Below are 17,837 nucleotides of genomic sequence, written 5' to 3'. Positions count from 1 at the left end.
ATTTAACATATGCTAAGTATATGTTTAATTGTTTTCTAGAGGAGCTATACCAATTTGCCTCCCACCAGCAATGTGTGAGGGTTCCAGCTGCTCTACATTCTTGTCAGCACTTGGTATTGTCAAAAGTTTTAAACTATTTTAATATACATGCAAAGGTAACTCACCATGGTTTTAATTTATATTCCCCTATTGGCTAAATATGTTAAATATCTTTTGCTGGGAGTTCCCATTGTGGCTCAGCAGTAACAAATCCAACTAGTATCCATGAGGACATGGGTTCAATCCCTGGCCCCACCCAGTGGATTAAGGATCCAGCATTGCTGTGAGCTGCGGTGTAGGTCACAGATGCAGCTTGGATCTGGCGTTCCTGTGGCTGTGGCTCAGGCAGGCAGCTACAGCTCCAATTTGACCCCTAACCTGGGAACCTCCTATTGCTGAGGGTGCAGCCCTAAAAAGCCAAAAAAAAAAACCTTTTGGTGATCTGACTTTCCACTCTATGTCCTCTGCCAAAGCCCATTAAAGATTTTTAATTGGATTGTTTTCTTACTATTGAGTTTTCAGAATCCTTTATATATTATGAATATAGGTACTTTGAGAGTGATTTGCAAACATTTTATCCCTATATATAATCTGTCACTCATTCTCTCTCCTTTTTTTTTATGGCTGCACCCACATCAAATCCCTGCACCCAGGGATTGAATCTGAGCTGCAGCTGTGGCAACACTGGATCCTTTAACCTACTGTGCCTGGAAAGGATAGATTCCATGCCTCCACAGCCACCCAAGCCACTGTAGTCAGATTCTTAACCCACAGCAGGAACTTCCTGCCTTTCCATTCTCCTAATGGTGTCTTTCACAAGCCAAGCTTTTTAATCTGATTCAGTCCAATTCATCAATTTTTTTTCTAGCAGCACCTGCAGCATGTGGAAGTTCTCAGGCCAGGGACCAAACTAGTGCCACAGCAGCGACCTAAGTAACAGCAGTGACAGTGCCAGGTCTTTAACCTACTGAGCCACCAGGGAACTCCAAGGTTCATTTTTTTTATACGGATATCCAATTATTTCAACACTACTTATCAAAAAGGCTATTTCTGGGGAGTTCCCATAGTGGCTCAGCGGAAACACATCTATTTTCCATGAGGATGGAGGTTTGATCCCTGGCCTCGCTCAGTGGGTTAAGGATCTGGTGTTGCCATGAGCTGTGGTGTAGGTCACAGACATGGCTCAGATCCCGTGTTGCTGTGGCTGTGGTGTAGGCCAGCAGCTGCAGCTTCAGTTCAATCCCTAGCCTGGGAACCTCCATATGCCATGGGTGTGGCCCTAAAAAGACCAAAAAAAAAAAAAAAAGACTATTTCTTTTCCACTTTGCAACTTTGTTAAACATTACTGGTCATACCTGTGTATGTTTCTGGAATCTATTCTCTATTTCATTGATCTATACGTCTATCCCTTTCACAATATCACAGTCTTGATTGTGGTAGCTTTGTACTAAGTTTTAAAATCACGTCGTCTGAACTATATAAAAAATAGATAAACAGGAGTTCCTGTCGTGGCACAGTGGTTAACGAATCTGACTAGGAACCATGAGGTTGCAGGTTCGATCCCTGGCCTTGCTCAGTGGGTTAAGGATCCGGTGTTGCCGTGAGCTGTGGTGTAGGTCGCAGACGCGGCTCGGATCCCGCATTGCTGTGGCTCTGGCATAGGCCGGTGGCTATGGCTCCAATTAGACCCCTAGCCTGGGAATCTCCATATGCCACGGAAGCGGCCCTAGAAAAGTAGCACAGAGTACTAGCTCAATATCTTGTAATAACCTAAAATGGAAGTCTAAAAAGTAATATATGTATATATATACACATATATATACAGAAATACTTATAACTGAATTACTCTACTATATGCTTGAAAGTAACATGACATTGTAGATTAATTATACTTCAAAAAATATCAAGTAGTTTGACTTTTCCAACATTTTTTCTTTTTCAAACTTGTTTTAGCTATTCTAGGTCCTCTGCCTCACTAGAGATTTTCTAAAATCAGTTTCTCTAAAACTACAACAGAGCTGTTGGGATTTTCATTGCTATTGCTTTGAATCTATAAATCAATTTGGGGAGAATTAACATATTTATAATAGTGAGTCTTCTAATTTATGAATATGACATGTCTGTTTACTTTAATCCTTTTTGATTTTTTAAAAACAGGGTTTTAGAAGTTCCCATAGTGGCTCAGTGGTTAACAAATCCAACTAGGAACCGTGAGGTTGTGGGTTTGATCCCTGGCCTCCAGTGGGTTAAGGATCCGGCATTGCCGTGAGCTGTGGTGGAGGTTGCAAAGGCGGCTCGGACCCCTCACCACTGTGGCTCTGGCGGAGCCCTAAAGGCCAAAAATAAATAAATAAACAAAATAAAATAAAATCAGGGTTTTCGAGTTTTTGGTACAAAAAGCTCATAAATATTTTGTTACATTTATAAGTAAGTATTTCATTTTGGGAGAGCTATTATAAATGGATTTTTTTGTTTTTTGTCTTCTTAGGGCCACACCCATGACACATGGAGGTTCCCAGGCTAGGGGTCGAATCGGAGCTGCAGCTGATGGCCTACGCCACAGCCACAGCATAACTCACGTCAATGCCGGATCCTTAACCTATGAGCAAGGCCAGGGAGCAAACCCACGTCCTCATGGATATTAGTTGGGTTTGTTAACCACTGAGTCATGATAGGAACTCCCTAAATGGATTTTTTAAGTTCAGTTTTCAATTTTATAGCCAGTATACAGAAGTATAACTGCTTTTTGTGCGCTAACCTTGAATCAGTTATAAACTCATTTATTCCAGGAATTTTTTTTTTTGTGGATTCCTTAGAATTCTCTACATAAACAATCATGCCATCTGCAAACAGGAACAGTTTTATTTATATCCAATCTGTATACCATTATTTCTTCAAATATTTTTGCCATACCACGACCATTCTCTTCTCATTCTGGGTCTCTAATGACACAAATGTTATTAGACCTTATGACAGTCTCAAGGTTTCTGAGGCTGCTTAATTCTGAGGCTGCAATCTGTTTTTCAAATTGGATCATTCCTATTAATCTATTTTCAAATTCACTGACACTTTCATCATCTGTCATGTCCTCTTTGCTTATTACGCCAATCCATTTTTTTGTTTTTTTGTTTCCATTACTGTATTGTATTTTGTTTCCATTATTGTATTTCTCAGTTCTAAATTTCTGTTCAGTTCTTCTTTATATCTTCTACTTCTTTGCTGAGACTTTCTATCTTCCCACTCATTCCTGGAATATGATCATAATAGCTGATTTTAAGTCTTCCTGAGATAATTTTAACATCTGTGATCTTGGCACTGGCATCTGTTTCCCTTCTTTTTCCATGTGAGTTCAGATTTAACTGGTTCTTTTTGAGCTAGGTAATTCAAGATTGTACTATAGACATTTTGAATATTACCTTCCGTGACTCTGGGTTTTATTTAAGTCCCATGAAGAATGTTGGTGTTTTTGTTTTAGCCGGTAATTGACCCTGTTGTGTTCATACTTCAAGTTCCAACCCATCTTCTATAGGTTGTATTTCCAATTTCCATACAGTTTGCAAAGCTTCTGCAATTATACTGAATGGGTTCCATAATCGTCCCACGCAGCGTCCAGTTTGGGGCCTGGGGTAGTCTATCCTATAATTCAGTCCACAATGTTTCTGTATGCTGTTTAGGATCAGACCCACACATCCACAGCTTGGAAGTCAGCTCAGTAGTCTGTGGCCAACTCTAAGTGGTTAATTTCCCAAGCTCACCATTCTCCTGCAATCTTCTGGTGTTCTGGGGCTTCTCTTTTTCAGCCTTCCAGCAGAAAGCTGGGGCTTCATTAAGCCCATACTGCCATGTGCTTCCCATAATTGTGCCCACATCAGGGCCAAGCAACAGAAGAGCAGAAGGAGAAGAAAAGCAATGGGATTTGCCCCACTTTCTTGAGTCTATAGCTCCTCCAATTTGAGAGGGAGGAAGGTTCCCTTCCCTCTAAGATTTCAGAGTCCTGTCTGCCCCACTGATGCAACTGTGGCCACTGTCAAGGATTGCTTGAGGTCTGGGGTACAAGAGAATGAAGAAAGGGAGAAGAAAAGAGCAAAAAGAGGAAGATGTGGGATTGCCACATTTTCTCTGAGTATTAAGAGACCCCTTTCCTGCCCCTTGAGTCAGAACTCGTGGGCTTCTGGTGCCTTTTCTGTCCGTGTTAATAATGCTCATATCCAAGTTTCAGGATATCTTAAGTTCAGGCTGGAAGAAAAAAAATGGTACACTCACCGCTGGTTCAGCAGTACTTTGAATTCTGGTCTTCTTCCTCAGTCTGCTTCCTACTATTTATTTTTCAGAGTCCGCAAATAGGCACTTCAAGCATTCTGTCCAGGTTTTATAGCTGCATTCAGTGGGAGAGACAGGGTGAAGTGTGCTTACTCCATCTTATGTGGAACCAGAACCTGGACTACTGCTTTTCATAACAAACTTTGTAGAACTCATTGACTATTTAAATTATTTGTTAAATTTGATTATAAGAAATTAAAAATAAATAAATCCTGTAATAACCTTATTAAGGAAAAGAGAATAAGCAAAGTAATTAGGACCATATTTTTTAAGCATATAGACTTTTGGATATTAAATGCTTTGGAAAAATGAAGTTCTTCTTAATTCTACTTTGCTTTATTTCTTTAAATCTTATTTTACCTCTGAATTTTTATAAATACTGGGACTGTTATAAACTTTTTTATTTTTATTTTTTGCTTTTTAGGGCCGCACCCACGGCATATGGAAGTTCCAAGGCTAGAGGACAAGTCAGAGCTACATCTGCTGGCCTACGCCTCAGCCACAGCAATGCGTGATCCAAGCCGGATCCCTAACCCACTGAGCGAGGCCAGGGATGAAACCTGCATCCTCAAGGATACTAGTTACGTTTGTTACTGCTAAGTCACAAGGGAAACTCCCTAAATTTTTTTTAAAGAAGAAAAAAAAGGAGTTATCCAAAATATGAGACAAAGGAAGCTACAAACTGTTTGAGAAACTGAAAAAAAAAGTTCAGGATGACCAACATTCTGAATGTAAGCCCAACAGTTTCAAGAAACGAGAAGCTGGCAGGCATCAATTTTGTATGCCATGTTAAGGTGCCATGTTACTTACCTGAATAAAGGAAGGCCCTACAGTGTTTTGGCAATGGTTGGGGGATGACCTTATCTAACTGCTATGTTTGAAGGATCAGTCCTCTACAGAACATAAAGATGCATAGAAATAAGTCTTACTGTCTGAATCTATGGGGTCACATCAAGTTGCATAACAGTATATATAGTATGATTCCACATGGGGTTGAGGGTTGTGGGTAGGGAAAGAGATTTAATACACAGATACACGTACACGTACGCATGCATGCATGTACACACATAATATCATTATATATATCATATATATACTCATGATTATATACCCATATACCCATAAATCATATGATTTTTATATCTGATTATATGATTATACACATGTATGTATGTGTGTAAATAAACAGATAAAACAGATACTGAATGTTTTGGGAAAAACCATAATAAACTAGTTAACAGGGGTTAGCTTTAGAGAAGGAGAGTGAAGGACTAAAAGAAAAAAGCTTTCATTTTTATTCTTCTGTTTAAAATTTTTTTACCATGCAAATTCATACCCTTAAAAAGGGCTGTAAAAAAATGGAAAGAGATCTTATGCATAAACTAGATATGAGATAGATATAAGATATTAAAACAAGATATGTATGAATGAGCCTAGAAGTCAACAGCACTGTTCCAAGCATATAGTAATTAACATTCAAACACAGTTACAGATCTCCCCACAAATGTTATTTCCAATAATTTATAAAATAAGTTCACAACATAGAACAGCTTTTTAATTAATTTCACCTAATTTACCAGGTATTTTCAAGCATTCAGAAATGTGAAGAAAGGTAGAGTTCTTATTTTGAAGATATTTATAATTATCATTTAATTATATTTTTACCGTAAAAGAAATGTTAATGTTATTTATCTCAACTTCTTAAGCAGTGAAGTGTTTAAAAGGAAACAGCAAAAAATCCACTCCTTTCCTGCTCCCTCTAATTCCCATACCCATTCACAATGGCTTCTTGAGTTCAATATAATGTCAGACTTTCTTTGTACATATAAAGCACATATAAACATACACATTTACAAGGAAATACATCTTTACTCCTTAAAATAATCTAGATCTGTTCTATTTCCCACATGTCATTTTTCTAAACCCAAATAGAGTAATGAATAGACAAATCTCTAAGCTGGATATAATGTTAAATCTTCCAAGTTAGGAAGAGTTAAAATGGACATATTGAACAGATTGAGTTCTCAGTGACTGCCTAACACCCCTTGATGGAAAAGATGAACCTTAACCAGGGCAAGCAAAAGTTACTTTAAGGGGAAAAAAACGTACAGGCTGAAATGAACAAAAAGTAGATGAATAGTGGTTTTGTTTTTACAGTGACTTGATGTGTGGGATCTCAGTTCCCAGACCAGGGTTTAACCTGGCCACAGGGGTGAAAGCACCAAGTCCTAACCACCAGACTACAAGGGAATTCCCTTTTTAAAATTTTATTTATTTATTTATTTGCTTTTTAGGGCCACACCTACTGCATATGAAAGTTCCCAGACTCAGGGTTGAATTGGAGCTACAGCTGCCAGCCTACACCACAGCCACAGCAATAACAACATGGGATCCAAACCACGTCTGTGACCTACACCACAGCTCACAGCAATGCTGGATCCTTAACCCACTGAGCAAGGCCAGGAATCAAACCCGCATCCTCTCGGATACTAGTTGGGTTTACTTCTGCTGAGCCACAATGGGAACTCCAATTTTCTTTTAGGTGATAGGTTTATTAAAGGTTTAAAAATATACTGAGAGTAGTTCCCCTTGTAAAAAAATACATATAGGTCTAAGAGTCCAACTACTATACTCTCCCATAGAAGGAATTATCAGAGATTTTCTAAAAAATTCTTTGATGGAATAGAACCTTAAACAAGGCAAGCAAATCTGAAGTAACTTTCATAGACTCTTCTATACTGAACAGACCAGGGGTCATAACCCAGAAATTACAAATTTCTTATATTCTTATGAATCAGGGAAAAGAGGAGTCATAGTTTATAACAGTAGCTGTAAGACTTCAAGCAGGGAAAAGAGTAAGTGCAGATGATACTCTGTGATAGAAACCCTTCATCTTAGCTCTTGGCTTTTGCTCTGCAAGCTCCAAAGAGAAAATAGAATCTAGGACCCAATATTTCAGGGTTAAAAAAAAAACACTCCCAAATTTCAAAACAAAATCACAACCTCTTTATGGGCTATAAAGAAAAGTTTTTCCCTACATTTATATGGGACAAAAAAAAATGAATTCCTATTTCAACTGAGAATAAAAAAATTATTTGGTTATCAAACGATAGCATTTACTTTTTCACCTCAATATAAATAGGATTTTCACTTGCTTTCAGAGGATCTAGAGGAGAAAAACTTTTAAATAATTAAACAAGCTTTTGATCAATTATTTTCTCATGAACCTGGGCCACAGTGGTGAAAGTCTAACTACTAGACTACCAGGGATCTCCCTCAAGTTGGTATTTTGAAAGAGTACAAGAGATAAGATGATGTTGATCATTCACAGCATGAACTAAAGAGCTAAAATGGCACAGAAAGGCTGGACAACTTTCCAGTCACTCACTGACTTAAGAAGTGATTTTCCAGTACAACAAACTTCATTAGAATTAACTCATTATGGAGGGAACACACATAAGAATTAGTGAGAGGAATTCCCATCGTGGCCCAGCAGAAACGAATCCAACTAGGAACCATGAGGTTGCGGGTTCAATCCCTGGCCTCGTTCAGTGGGTTAAGGATCTGGCGTGCTGTGGGCTGTGGTGTGGGTCGCAGACGCAGCTCGGATCTGGTGTTGCTGTGGCTGTGGCGTAGACTGGTGGCTGCACCTCCTATTAGACCCCTAGCTTGGGAACCTCCATATGCTGAGGGAGCAGCCCTAAAAAAAAAAAAAAAAAAAAGGAATTAGTGAGAAATCCAATCTATAGAGTATCTTTAAGGTAAAACTATCTTTAAGCTTAGGTATTTATTTATATACCAACTGATAGCAAGTAAACAAAACATAAACTTTTAAAGAAAGACTAGGAAGACTTCCTTTGATGAAAAGATATAAATGTGAATTTTAGACATTTTATAATATTCTGAATTCCCAAAACATTAGACCTATACACATGCAAAGATTAAAACAAACAAACAAACAAACAAACAAAAACCAACCTTCTAAACAAAACAGAAATCATTTTCTGGAGGTCCCAAGTGACTATCTTTTATAACAATTAAGAAATGAATATCTATATAATAAGGTTTTGAGAAACTAAGCCCTGGTTATCCAAAGGTGACTTCATCAACTAATATTTATAACACTCTACAACAAATTATTCCAGAATCTTAGCATTTCTTTTTCTTACAAGAGAAAGTGTATTAAGAAAATAACAACCAGGAGCTCCTGTCGTGGCACAGTGGTTAACGAATCTGACTAAGAACCATGACGTTGCAGGTTCAGTCCCTGGCCTTGCTCAGTGGGTTAAAGATCCAGTGTTGCCGTGAGCTGTGGTGTGGGTTGAGGAAACGGCTTGGATCCCACGTTGCTGTGGCTCTGGTGTAGGCCGGTGGCTACAGCTCCGATTAAACTCCTAGCCTGGGAACTCCACGTGCTGCGAGAGCGGCCCAATAAATGGCAAAAAAGACAAAACAAAAAAAAAAGGAAAATAACAACCAGAAATAGGAGAGTTAATGTTATCTTATTCTCCCACATCTCCATTCACAAATGTATATATACTATGCTCAAATACAAAGCCATTTCCTGCTAGCATTTTGCCAAAATATAAATGTTAAGTTTAAATGTACATAATTCCTGCCCTTTTAGATAAATGAAATTTAACAGAGAGCACAAATATATTTTAAAAATACATTTATTTTAAAATAACATTGTAGGGAGTTCCCATCATGGCTCAGTGGTTAATCTGACTAGGAACCATGAGGTTGCGGGTTCAATCCCTGGCCTTGCTCAGTGGGTGAGGGATCCGGCGTTGCTGTGAGCTGTGGTGTAAGTTGCAGACAAGGCTCGGATCCTGAGTTGCTGTGGCTCTGGTGTAGGCCGGCAGCTGCAGCTCCGATTTGACCCCTAGCCTGGGAACCTCCATATGCCCTGGGAGCAGCCCAAGAAATGGCAAAAATAAAATAATATAAAATAAAATAAAATAACACTGTAAACATGTTGAAAAGACCACATAAGAATAAGGAAAAATCTAGTATTTATTTAAAACCTATGGAGAGAAGTGTGTTGGTCCAATTGCAATTAGTGTCCCAGTGCCTATACTATGATCTAAATTGCTTCCCATTACAAGGAAACCGGGCTTCTTGGAGAAAAAGTGTTCCTGATCCCAGCTATTGTGCCAGAAAACTTCAAGGAAAACCTAAAACATGTACTCTCCCAGAAAGCAAAAATGACATCAAAGGACAATGAAGTTACATCAGAAAGACAAGCAGCCCACTTGAAAGGGCTTCCACTAGCCAAAAAAACATGAAAAAAAAAATTTAACCTGAAAAGCATAATGCCTGCATCGGGTTGAAATAATATATACACCAACCCATGACCTCATGGTGATACTCAACAACATACTTGTCACATAAAGGCACAACTCATTATTTTGAAAATTGGTAAATAAAAGGGGAGAAAACCTCAAGTCTTTACCCTATCCTTCTTAAAATAAATGTATTTTAGGAGAAACAAGCAGCTGACGAAATAAAAGTTATACTCTGTTGACTAATTCCAGTTTAGAAATGTAGAAGGAATAAAAGAATCAGAAATCACCATTTTGCAACCTCTGTGAAAACAGTGGATGTAGACAACATACTCTTGCCAACAACAACATCATTAGGACACAATTCTCATTAAGCCTACAGGTCTAACTACAAGTTCACAGGAAATATGGAGACAGAGGAACATGTTAAACAGCACTACAAGGATACAATCAGCCAAATCCAGAATTTAAACTATTTTTTCAAAATAAGAACTTAATTTCTCAACAACAACAAAAATGGCCAGGCCAAAAAAAAAAAAAAAAGGTAGGAGAGGGGAGGGGGAACTCTAACAGATCAAGAGAGACTTAAGAGATATATTAATCAAATGCAATGTGCCTATCATGTACATGAATCTTGAACAAGTCAACTGCAAAAGGATGTTTTTGAGACAATGGGGGAAATTAAACACTGGCTGCTAGATTTTATATGAGATCGAGAAATAATTTTCTCAGGTGTTTATGACTACAGTGTTTATGTTATTAACAAAGGAGTCCTTTAATATAAATGATGGACTTTAGCTAATAATAACATATCAATATTAGTTCACCAATTGTAACAAATACACCACACTGGTATAAGATATTAATAATAGAAAAATCAGTAGATGGGGGCTTTGCACTTTTTGCTTAATTTTTCTGTAAACCTAAAACAGTTCTAATGAGTAAAGTCTATTAATTAAAAGAAGAAAGATTGGAATATGGGCTTCCTCTCAAATGAGATTCTCTAATCCATTCTTAAAACTGGTCACCTGAAGAGTTTCCAGTATCATTATCTCAGTCTTTCAGTAACCGAGACTTACCCACATTTTTCTAAGGTTATACATATATATGTGTGTGTGTGTGTGTGTATATATATACACACACACACACATATATATGTATGTGTGTGTATATATATATTTGGTAAGGAATAAGTGACTAAGACTTCCTATGTTCCAACTGGTACAATTTAATAGATTCACAAAATCATCAATCAACAAAGCTTCTCTAGGCAAAGGAATATCTGTCCAATTTTAATATATTTCCAAACACCACCCCATCTCAAACCCATAGATTCCCTAACTGGCTAGTAATTCATAACTCTGAAATAAAGAATATTCTCATTAAAAAAATTAAAAAGACTTTACATACTAGATAAAGATACACATTGACATATTTACAAATGATATGATGTCTAGGATTTCATTTCAAATACTTCACCTGAGTAGGAAAAAAATGTAAGATCCAGATGTAACAAGACTGACCAAATGCTGATACTTATACAGAAGCTGAGTAAGTACATGGACATTCATTACACGATTCTACTTTTATGTATATTTGAAATTTTTTTCAACCTACACCACAGCTCACGGCAACGCCAGATCCTTAACCGCTGAGCGAGGCCAGGGATCAAACCTGCAACCTCATGGCTCCTAGTCGGATTCATTTCCACTGCGTCACGATGGGAACTCCTGAAACTTTTCATAATAAAAAAAATCAGGGAAAAAAACTTAAGATTTGCTTGTCTCAAAGGATTCTAGACAAGTATCAAATTTTGTTAAGATTGGAAAGGAAATCTATCTTTTTAAAAAGTCTTGACGGTAGGGATTGCAGAATTACTAATGATCACATTTGAAATCACAGGACAAAGGTTTTTTTTCCCTCTTATACCAGTACTGGAGATAAAACCGTATTTATTAAAACAAACAAACAAAAGAGCGGTGTGGTGAGCTCAAGAGATAGAGCTCAAGAGATCACAAAAATGGAGAAGTGAAGACAGGGGAATGTCAGTATAAAATTTTTTTGTCTTTTTAGGGCCGCATCAGCAGCATATGGAGGTTCCCAGTCTAGGGGTCAAATCAGAGCTGTAGCCGCCAGCCTGCACCACAGCAAGGTGGGATCCAAGCCGAGTCTGCAACCTACACCACAACTCACAGCAACACCAGATCCTTAACTCACTGAGCAAGGCCAGGGATCAAACCTGTGTCCACATGGATACTAGTCAGATTTGTCCACTGAGCCATAACAGGAACTCCTAAAATATTTATTAAGATGGAGAAAAGACAGAGTTCCCTGGTGGCCTAGTTTTTAAGGATCTGGCATTGTCACTACTGTGGCAAGGGTTTGATCTCTGGCCTAAGAATTTCCATACGCTGTAGGCATGGCCAAAAATAAACAAAAAAGAAGGGACAGAAGAGAGAAAAAAGAATCTAACATACACAAGGGACAATTATCCCCTTTGCACAGTGTCAAAGCAAATAAATTGAAAAACAAAGGTCTGGAGTTCCTGCCGTGACTCAGCAGTTACCAAACCCGACTAGCATCCATAAGGATGTAGGTTCGATCCCTGGCCTTGCTCAGTGGGTTAAGGATCTGGTGTTGCTGTGAGCTGTAGTGTAGGTTGAAGTTGTGGCTCAAATCCCACGTTGCTGTGGCTCTGGCGTAGGCCAGTGGTCACAGCTTATGGACCCCTAGGCTGGGAACCTCCATTTGCCACAGGTGCAGCCCTAAAAGGACAAAAAGACCAAAAAAAAAAGAAAAGAGAAAAACAAAGGTTTGAAGATAGTATGTTGCTAGTATACATAATACACATTTCACTAACTTAACATAAATTAATTTACTAGAATTCCACAAAGACAGCAAAATCACCCTAGCAACTACCCAGTCGAGAATTTGAGGGTCCTAAGCTACATTGTGTTTTGTCCTCGCTGTTACACCAACTACGGTTATTTCCACCAATTACAGCAACTTCCTTTGCTCTGTATGTTAGTACTAAATTCCTTTTTTTTTTTTTTTTGTCTTTTGTCTTTTTAGGGCTGCACCTGAGGCATATGGAGGTTCCCAGGCCAGGGGTCCAATTGGAGCTGTAGCTGCTGGCCTATGCCACAGCCACAGCAACAGGAACCCAGCATCTGAGCTGAATCGACGACCTACACCACAGCTCACAGCAATGCCAGATCCTTAACCCACTGAGCGAAGCCAGAGATCAAACCCGAAACCTCATGGTTCCTAGTCGGATTCATTAACCACTGAGCCACGACGGGAACTCCAGGAATTCCTGCTAATACTAAATTCCTTTAGACACTAATGAATGTCCAATAACAATTTCAAAACCTTCTAGAGCTCAACAAGCTCATTTAATGTGCTTCTTACCCCATCTAATTTTGATTCAGATAAAACATTTAAATATCAATAATAACAGATTATGTCATAAAATGAAAACACAAATATGAATCAAACTAGCCATGTATTCAGGCATGTATTCATCATCACTGGACTGATGTCAGGGAAAAAGTTATTTATCCTTGTAGTAAAACAATAGGGACCAAGTAGTTAAATGGACTTCAAAAATGATGACAGGGTCAGAAAGAGGTTTTTGATGAAACTGAAGCTACTGAAATCAATACATAACAAATACTATTATTTTTAATCCATCATGCAGTGTGATTTGAAAGTAGCTTCCTTCATGTGATTAAAGCATGTTTAAGGAGTTCCTGTCGTGGCTCAGTGGTTAATGAATCCAACTAGGAACCACGAGGTTGCGGGTTTGATCCCTGGCCTCACTCTGTGGGTTAAGGATCTGACGTTGCCGTGAGCTGTGGTGTAGGTCACAGATGCAGTTCGGATCTGGCATTGCTGTGGCTCTGGTGTAGGCCATCGGCCACAGCTCTGATTCGACCCCTAGCCTGGGAACCTCCACATGCCACGGGAGCAGCCCTAGAAAAGGCAAATAGACCAAAAAAAAAGAAAGAAAGAAAGCATGTTTAACATCCAAAAACATGAGTAGAAACAACTCAGAGCTATTTACATTTGGCTATTTTTTTAAAAATGCAAATTTTACTGTAACTGACATTATGAAAGCACGTTCTCAAACAGAATGTTTCAGGTAATTCACTCTCTCATCCATACTCACCATAAAAAGGAATTCCCAAAGTCCAGTTATTCTAAGCAATCAGTATTTCTACAACTACAAGATGGTGATAAAATTTCCAACAGAAAACTGTTCAGCATGTTTATACAAGCTGAGACCAGAATATTCAATTGATAGAGAATGTAATTGAGGTTCATAAAGATGATAACAAATTATAAATTGTTTGGTGTATCATACAAAGCAGCTTACCTTGTAGCTTTTTCAGTACAGCAACCTCCATTTTCAGAACTTGTTTTGGTTGTTGAGCTGATTCCACCTTCAGTGCAACATTTTCCCTGGTAAGCATGTCCAAGGCATCGTAAATTTCTCCAAAGCCCCCACCCCCAATCTTCCTCAACTGCATGGGAAATAAAATAAAAACATACAAACAAAAAATTACTAAAGATTCTAATTAGAAACTCATCTTTTATATTGATAAAATAATATATAATTTGACTATCCCTATTAAAAGATCTCAATATTGTTAAATTAACTACATATATGACAAGAACAAATACCTAGACAAAACATCACAATCTTTTCCCACAGGTTTGTCCACAAAATCAATGAAGTTACTTCAGCCACAGTTTTGTTTTTGTTTTTTTTTTTCTTTTTAGGGCCACACCACCTGCAGCATATGGAAGTTCCCAGGCTAGGGGTCCAATCGGAGCTACGGCTGCTAGCCTACACCACAGCCACAGCAACGCAGGATCCAAGCCATGTCTGTGACCTACACCACAGCTCACGGCAACGCCAGATCCTTAACCCACTGAGGGAGGCCAAGGATCAAACCCGCATCCTCAGGGGTACTAGTTAGATTCATTTCCACTGAGCTACAACAGGAACTCCCTATTTCAGCCACAATTTTAAAACTGGGTCTACAGTCAGCCAGAAACATCACAAAAGACAACAGTATCTGAAAGTTTCACTTCCTACAAAAGCCCTTCAACAACCAGATTTGTCCTAATTCTAAGGCAATTTTTAAACCCATAAAATCTTTTTGCCAACTGAAATCTTATCTGGAACCTGACTGAGATGTGTATGTGGGGAAGCTGGAGGAGGGACAGAGACAGTCAGAGCCCAGCCCTCTCACCACCATTTACCTTCCCCTCTGAGGCACTGAACAGGCCCCACAGAACAGGCATAAAGCTCCTATTCTAAACTATCCTAGTGTTCACTATATATCCACATGAGCAAATTATATATAAATTCAAATCAAATTAAATACTTTCATCAAATAAAATATTCTTCCTGATAAAATGTGTTAGCTTAACTACGAACGATCAGGATCTTTGTCTGAGCTTATATTGTAAGCAAGTTGTGAGGAGCTAGTGACAACTAGAAGTGTAGAGCTGTGAGAAACAGGGGTAGGAGGGGAGAGATGATACAGTTCAAGCTAGACACAGCATGAAATGAGTTTTCTTCCACTTCCTGAAACTGGGTCTTCCTACCACATTATCAAACAGCAAGGATATAGAAGAATGTAGGAAGTCATCACTGAAGGTGCAGGGTCTCACCTCAAGTCCTACTTCTCTCTACACAGGGTCTGTACTGATTACTGCATCTAGGCTGATTTCTTTACCCCCTCTAAATTTCTACAGGAATTATTTGCTTAATAATTTAATAAATCATTTTACTAGGTTAAGTATCTCAGATATCACTTATATAATACACTGTACAGCTTTTTAACTCACACTGTTCAACTTTCCATTGTCAACATCCTAGCCTCCTGCAGTGAAACTGAGCTTCTTCAAAGAAAGGGCAACTCCTACTTTTTATTTCCCCTGTGGCATTTGGCAAGTAGTAACTATATAATTATTGCTAACAACTATTTATTACTTTGTAATATAGGAGCCATAATCCTTCTTTATTCTGGTTTGGTGATGGAAAGAGATACCATGAGAAACTCTGATACAAATTTGGGACTAAAAAAAGTTCCAAAACTTAATTTCAGTTAAATAAATTGCTCTTTGTTGGGTTCTGATTGGTTCTTATGATTATATTTTGTCCATTAAACAAAGCCTATGTAATTTTAAAAACTCAAACAGGGAGTTCCCCTTGTGGCTCAGTGAACTCAACTAATATCCATGAGGATGTGGGCTCAATCCTTGCCTTGCTCCGTGTTAAAGATCTGGCATTGCTGTAAGCTGCAGCATAGATCACAGATGCAACCTGGATCCTGTGTTGCTGTGGCTATGGCATAGGCCAGCACCTGCAGCTTATTCAACCCCTGGCCTGGGAACTTCCATTTGCTGCAGGTGCAGCCCTAAAGATGGAAAAAAAATAAAATACAAGTTACGGAGTTAATTTCTAAAAAAACAAACAAACACTAAAACCCTCATAAACAGTATCAAAAAGACGTATTTCTAATTATGGACTGTATTGCAAGGTGGCTGGTGTTTCAACTCACAAAAAATTCTACCAAACAACAATTCAAAACAACCTTACAAAACAAAAATTCCAGGCTAAAGTAAATGATTTTGCTCCTTGGTCTATTCCTACAATGTCATTTGGACAATAATAGAGCATTAATTCTTTAATTGAGCTTAATGAAGCCTGAAGACATCATCAGGGTTTATATGGCAAAGAGATAGAGGCAGTTTGGTAAGATGGTAGTATGAAGATTAGGGAAAAAATAGAGGTAAGATTGTGGCAGATTTTTTTTTCCAAAGATGGCCACACAATATTGCCCATCCTTTTTGCTCTTCTTCCATGTGACCTTGCCACTCCTCCATCAAGAGGTAGAGTCCATTACCCTACCCTCTTCAACCTGTGTGGATCTTGTGACTAATTTAACCAAGAGAATACTCTCAAGGGCCAGTGACCATGTAAAAAGTGTGTTCATCCTAAAAAGCCACACCTTGTAGAGGCCTTAGAAAATGAGCCACTAGTTTCGGCATAAGAGAAAAAGGACCCCAAGGCACAAAAGAAGCCATTTGGAAATGGACCCTCCAATTCAACCAAACCTGCTAGTGCCTCACAGCTAAGTAAGAGACAAATCACCCAGACAAATCACCCAGATGAACTCTGTCCAAATTCCTAATCCACAAAACTGTGAGCAAAGTAAATGACTGTACTCTAAATTTTGATGCAGTTTGTTACACAACAATAGATAACCAAAACACCATCCTTAACAGTGAGCCTGTGATTTCTTACTAATAATGCCACTATGCCTCCCAAATTTGGGAGATAGGCACCGCAGTACATTAGCTCTAATTATCAGGACAGAGCAGCTATGCCAGGTATAGCTTCATTTGTCACCTTCTGCTATATCTACTGGAGAACAATCAATCTCTATCATAGCACTTAATACAAAGCTCTCACCAAAGCAACACTCATGCCTGATTTACATAAAAGAGTAACAATTGTTAGAATCTCCCTGTACCAGTCCATGATGATAAGGTTCTTTTCTTATATGGACTCAAGTATATTTTCAAAACCTATTAATTTGCCTAATCAGTAAATACTGTACTATAGAAACAAAATTTTTTATTTGTAAATGAAGAATCTTCTTTGGGGGGGGGGAGTACTAGGAGGATGGGAGTAACAAATACACACTACTGTATAAAACAGATAATTAGAATTCCCATCATGGCTCAGCAGTTAATGAACCCGACTAGTATTCATGAGGGTGCAGGTTGGATCCTTGGCCTCCCTCAGTGGATTAAGGATCCAGCATTGCCGTGACCTGTGGTGTAGGTTGCAAACACGGTTCAGACCCCATGTTGCTGTGGCTGTGACACAGGCCAGCAGCTGCAGCTCCAATTTGACTCCTGGCCTGGGAACTTCCATATGCTGCAGGTTCAGCCTTAAAAAAAAAAAAAAGAATTAGAGTATAGGAACTTCCTGTTGTTGCTCAGCGGTAATAAGCCTGACTAGTAACTATAAGGATGGGTGTTCAACCCCTGGTCTTGCTTAGTGGATCAGGGATCTGGTGTTGCCATGGGCTGTGGGGTAGGTTGCAGATGCGGCTCAGATCTGGTGTTGCTGTGACTGGGAAGTAGGCCGGCAAGTGCATTTCCAAT

The 17,837-nt window shown here is 38.7% G+C and overlaps 1 protein-coding gene across 5 annotated transcripts in view; it reads right to left on the bottom strand.

The window, feature by feature from the left end:
- TTBK2 (tau tubulin kinase 2) overlaps positions 1-17,837 on the bottom strand; it is a 150,419-nt gene that overhangs the window by 104,462 nt on the left and 28,120 nt on the right. For 2 of the 5 annotated variants that reach the window (XM_021097122.1, XM_021097142.1), the window contains exons 1-2: positions 14,023-14,161; positions 4,303-4,414 (exon numbers count right to left, since the gene is read on the bottom strand). Coding sequence is in view for 1 of the 5 variants with exons in the window: in XM_003353383.5 (XP_003353431.1) it covers positions 14,023-14,170 (148 nt within the window). In the remaining 4 variants the exon portion in view is untranslated. Of the gene's footprint in view, positions 1-4,302; positions 4,415-14,022; positions 14,171-17,837 lie in introns of those variants that run through there. The other 3 variants (XM_003353383.5, XM_021097136.1, XM_021097126.1) reach the window with 2 other exon arrangements.

The sequence above is a fragment of the Sus scrofa genome, chromosome 1, assembly GCF_000003025.6.
Source record: "Sus scrofa isolate TJ Tabasco breed Duroc chromosome 1, Sscrofa11.1, whole genome shotgun sequence".
NCBI lineage: Eukaryota > Metazoa > Chordata > Mammalia > Artiodactyla > Suidae > Sus > Sus scrofa.
The sequence above is the reverse complement of the archived record's forward strand: the minus strand, read 5'-3'. Positions and strand labels throughout refer to the sequence as shown.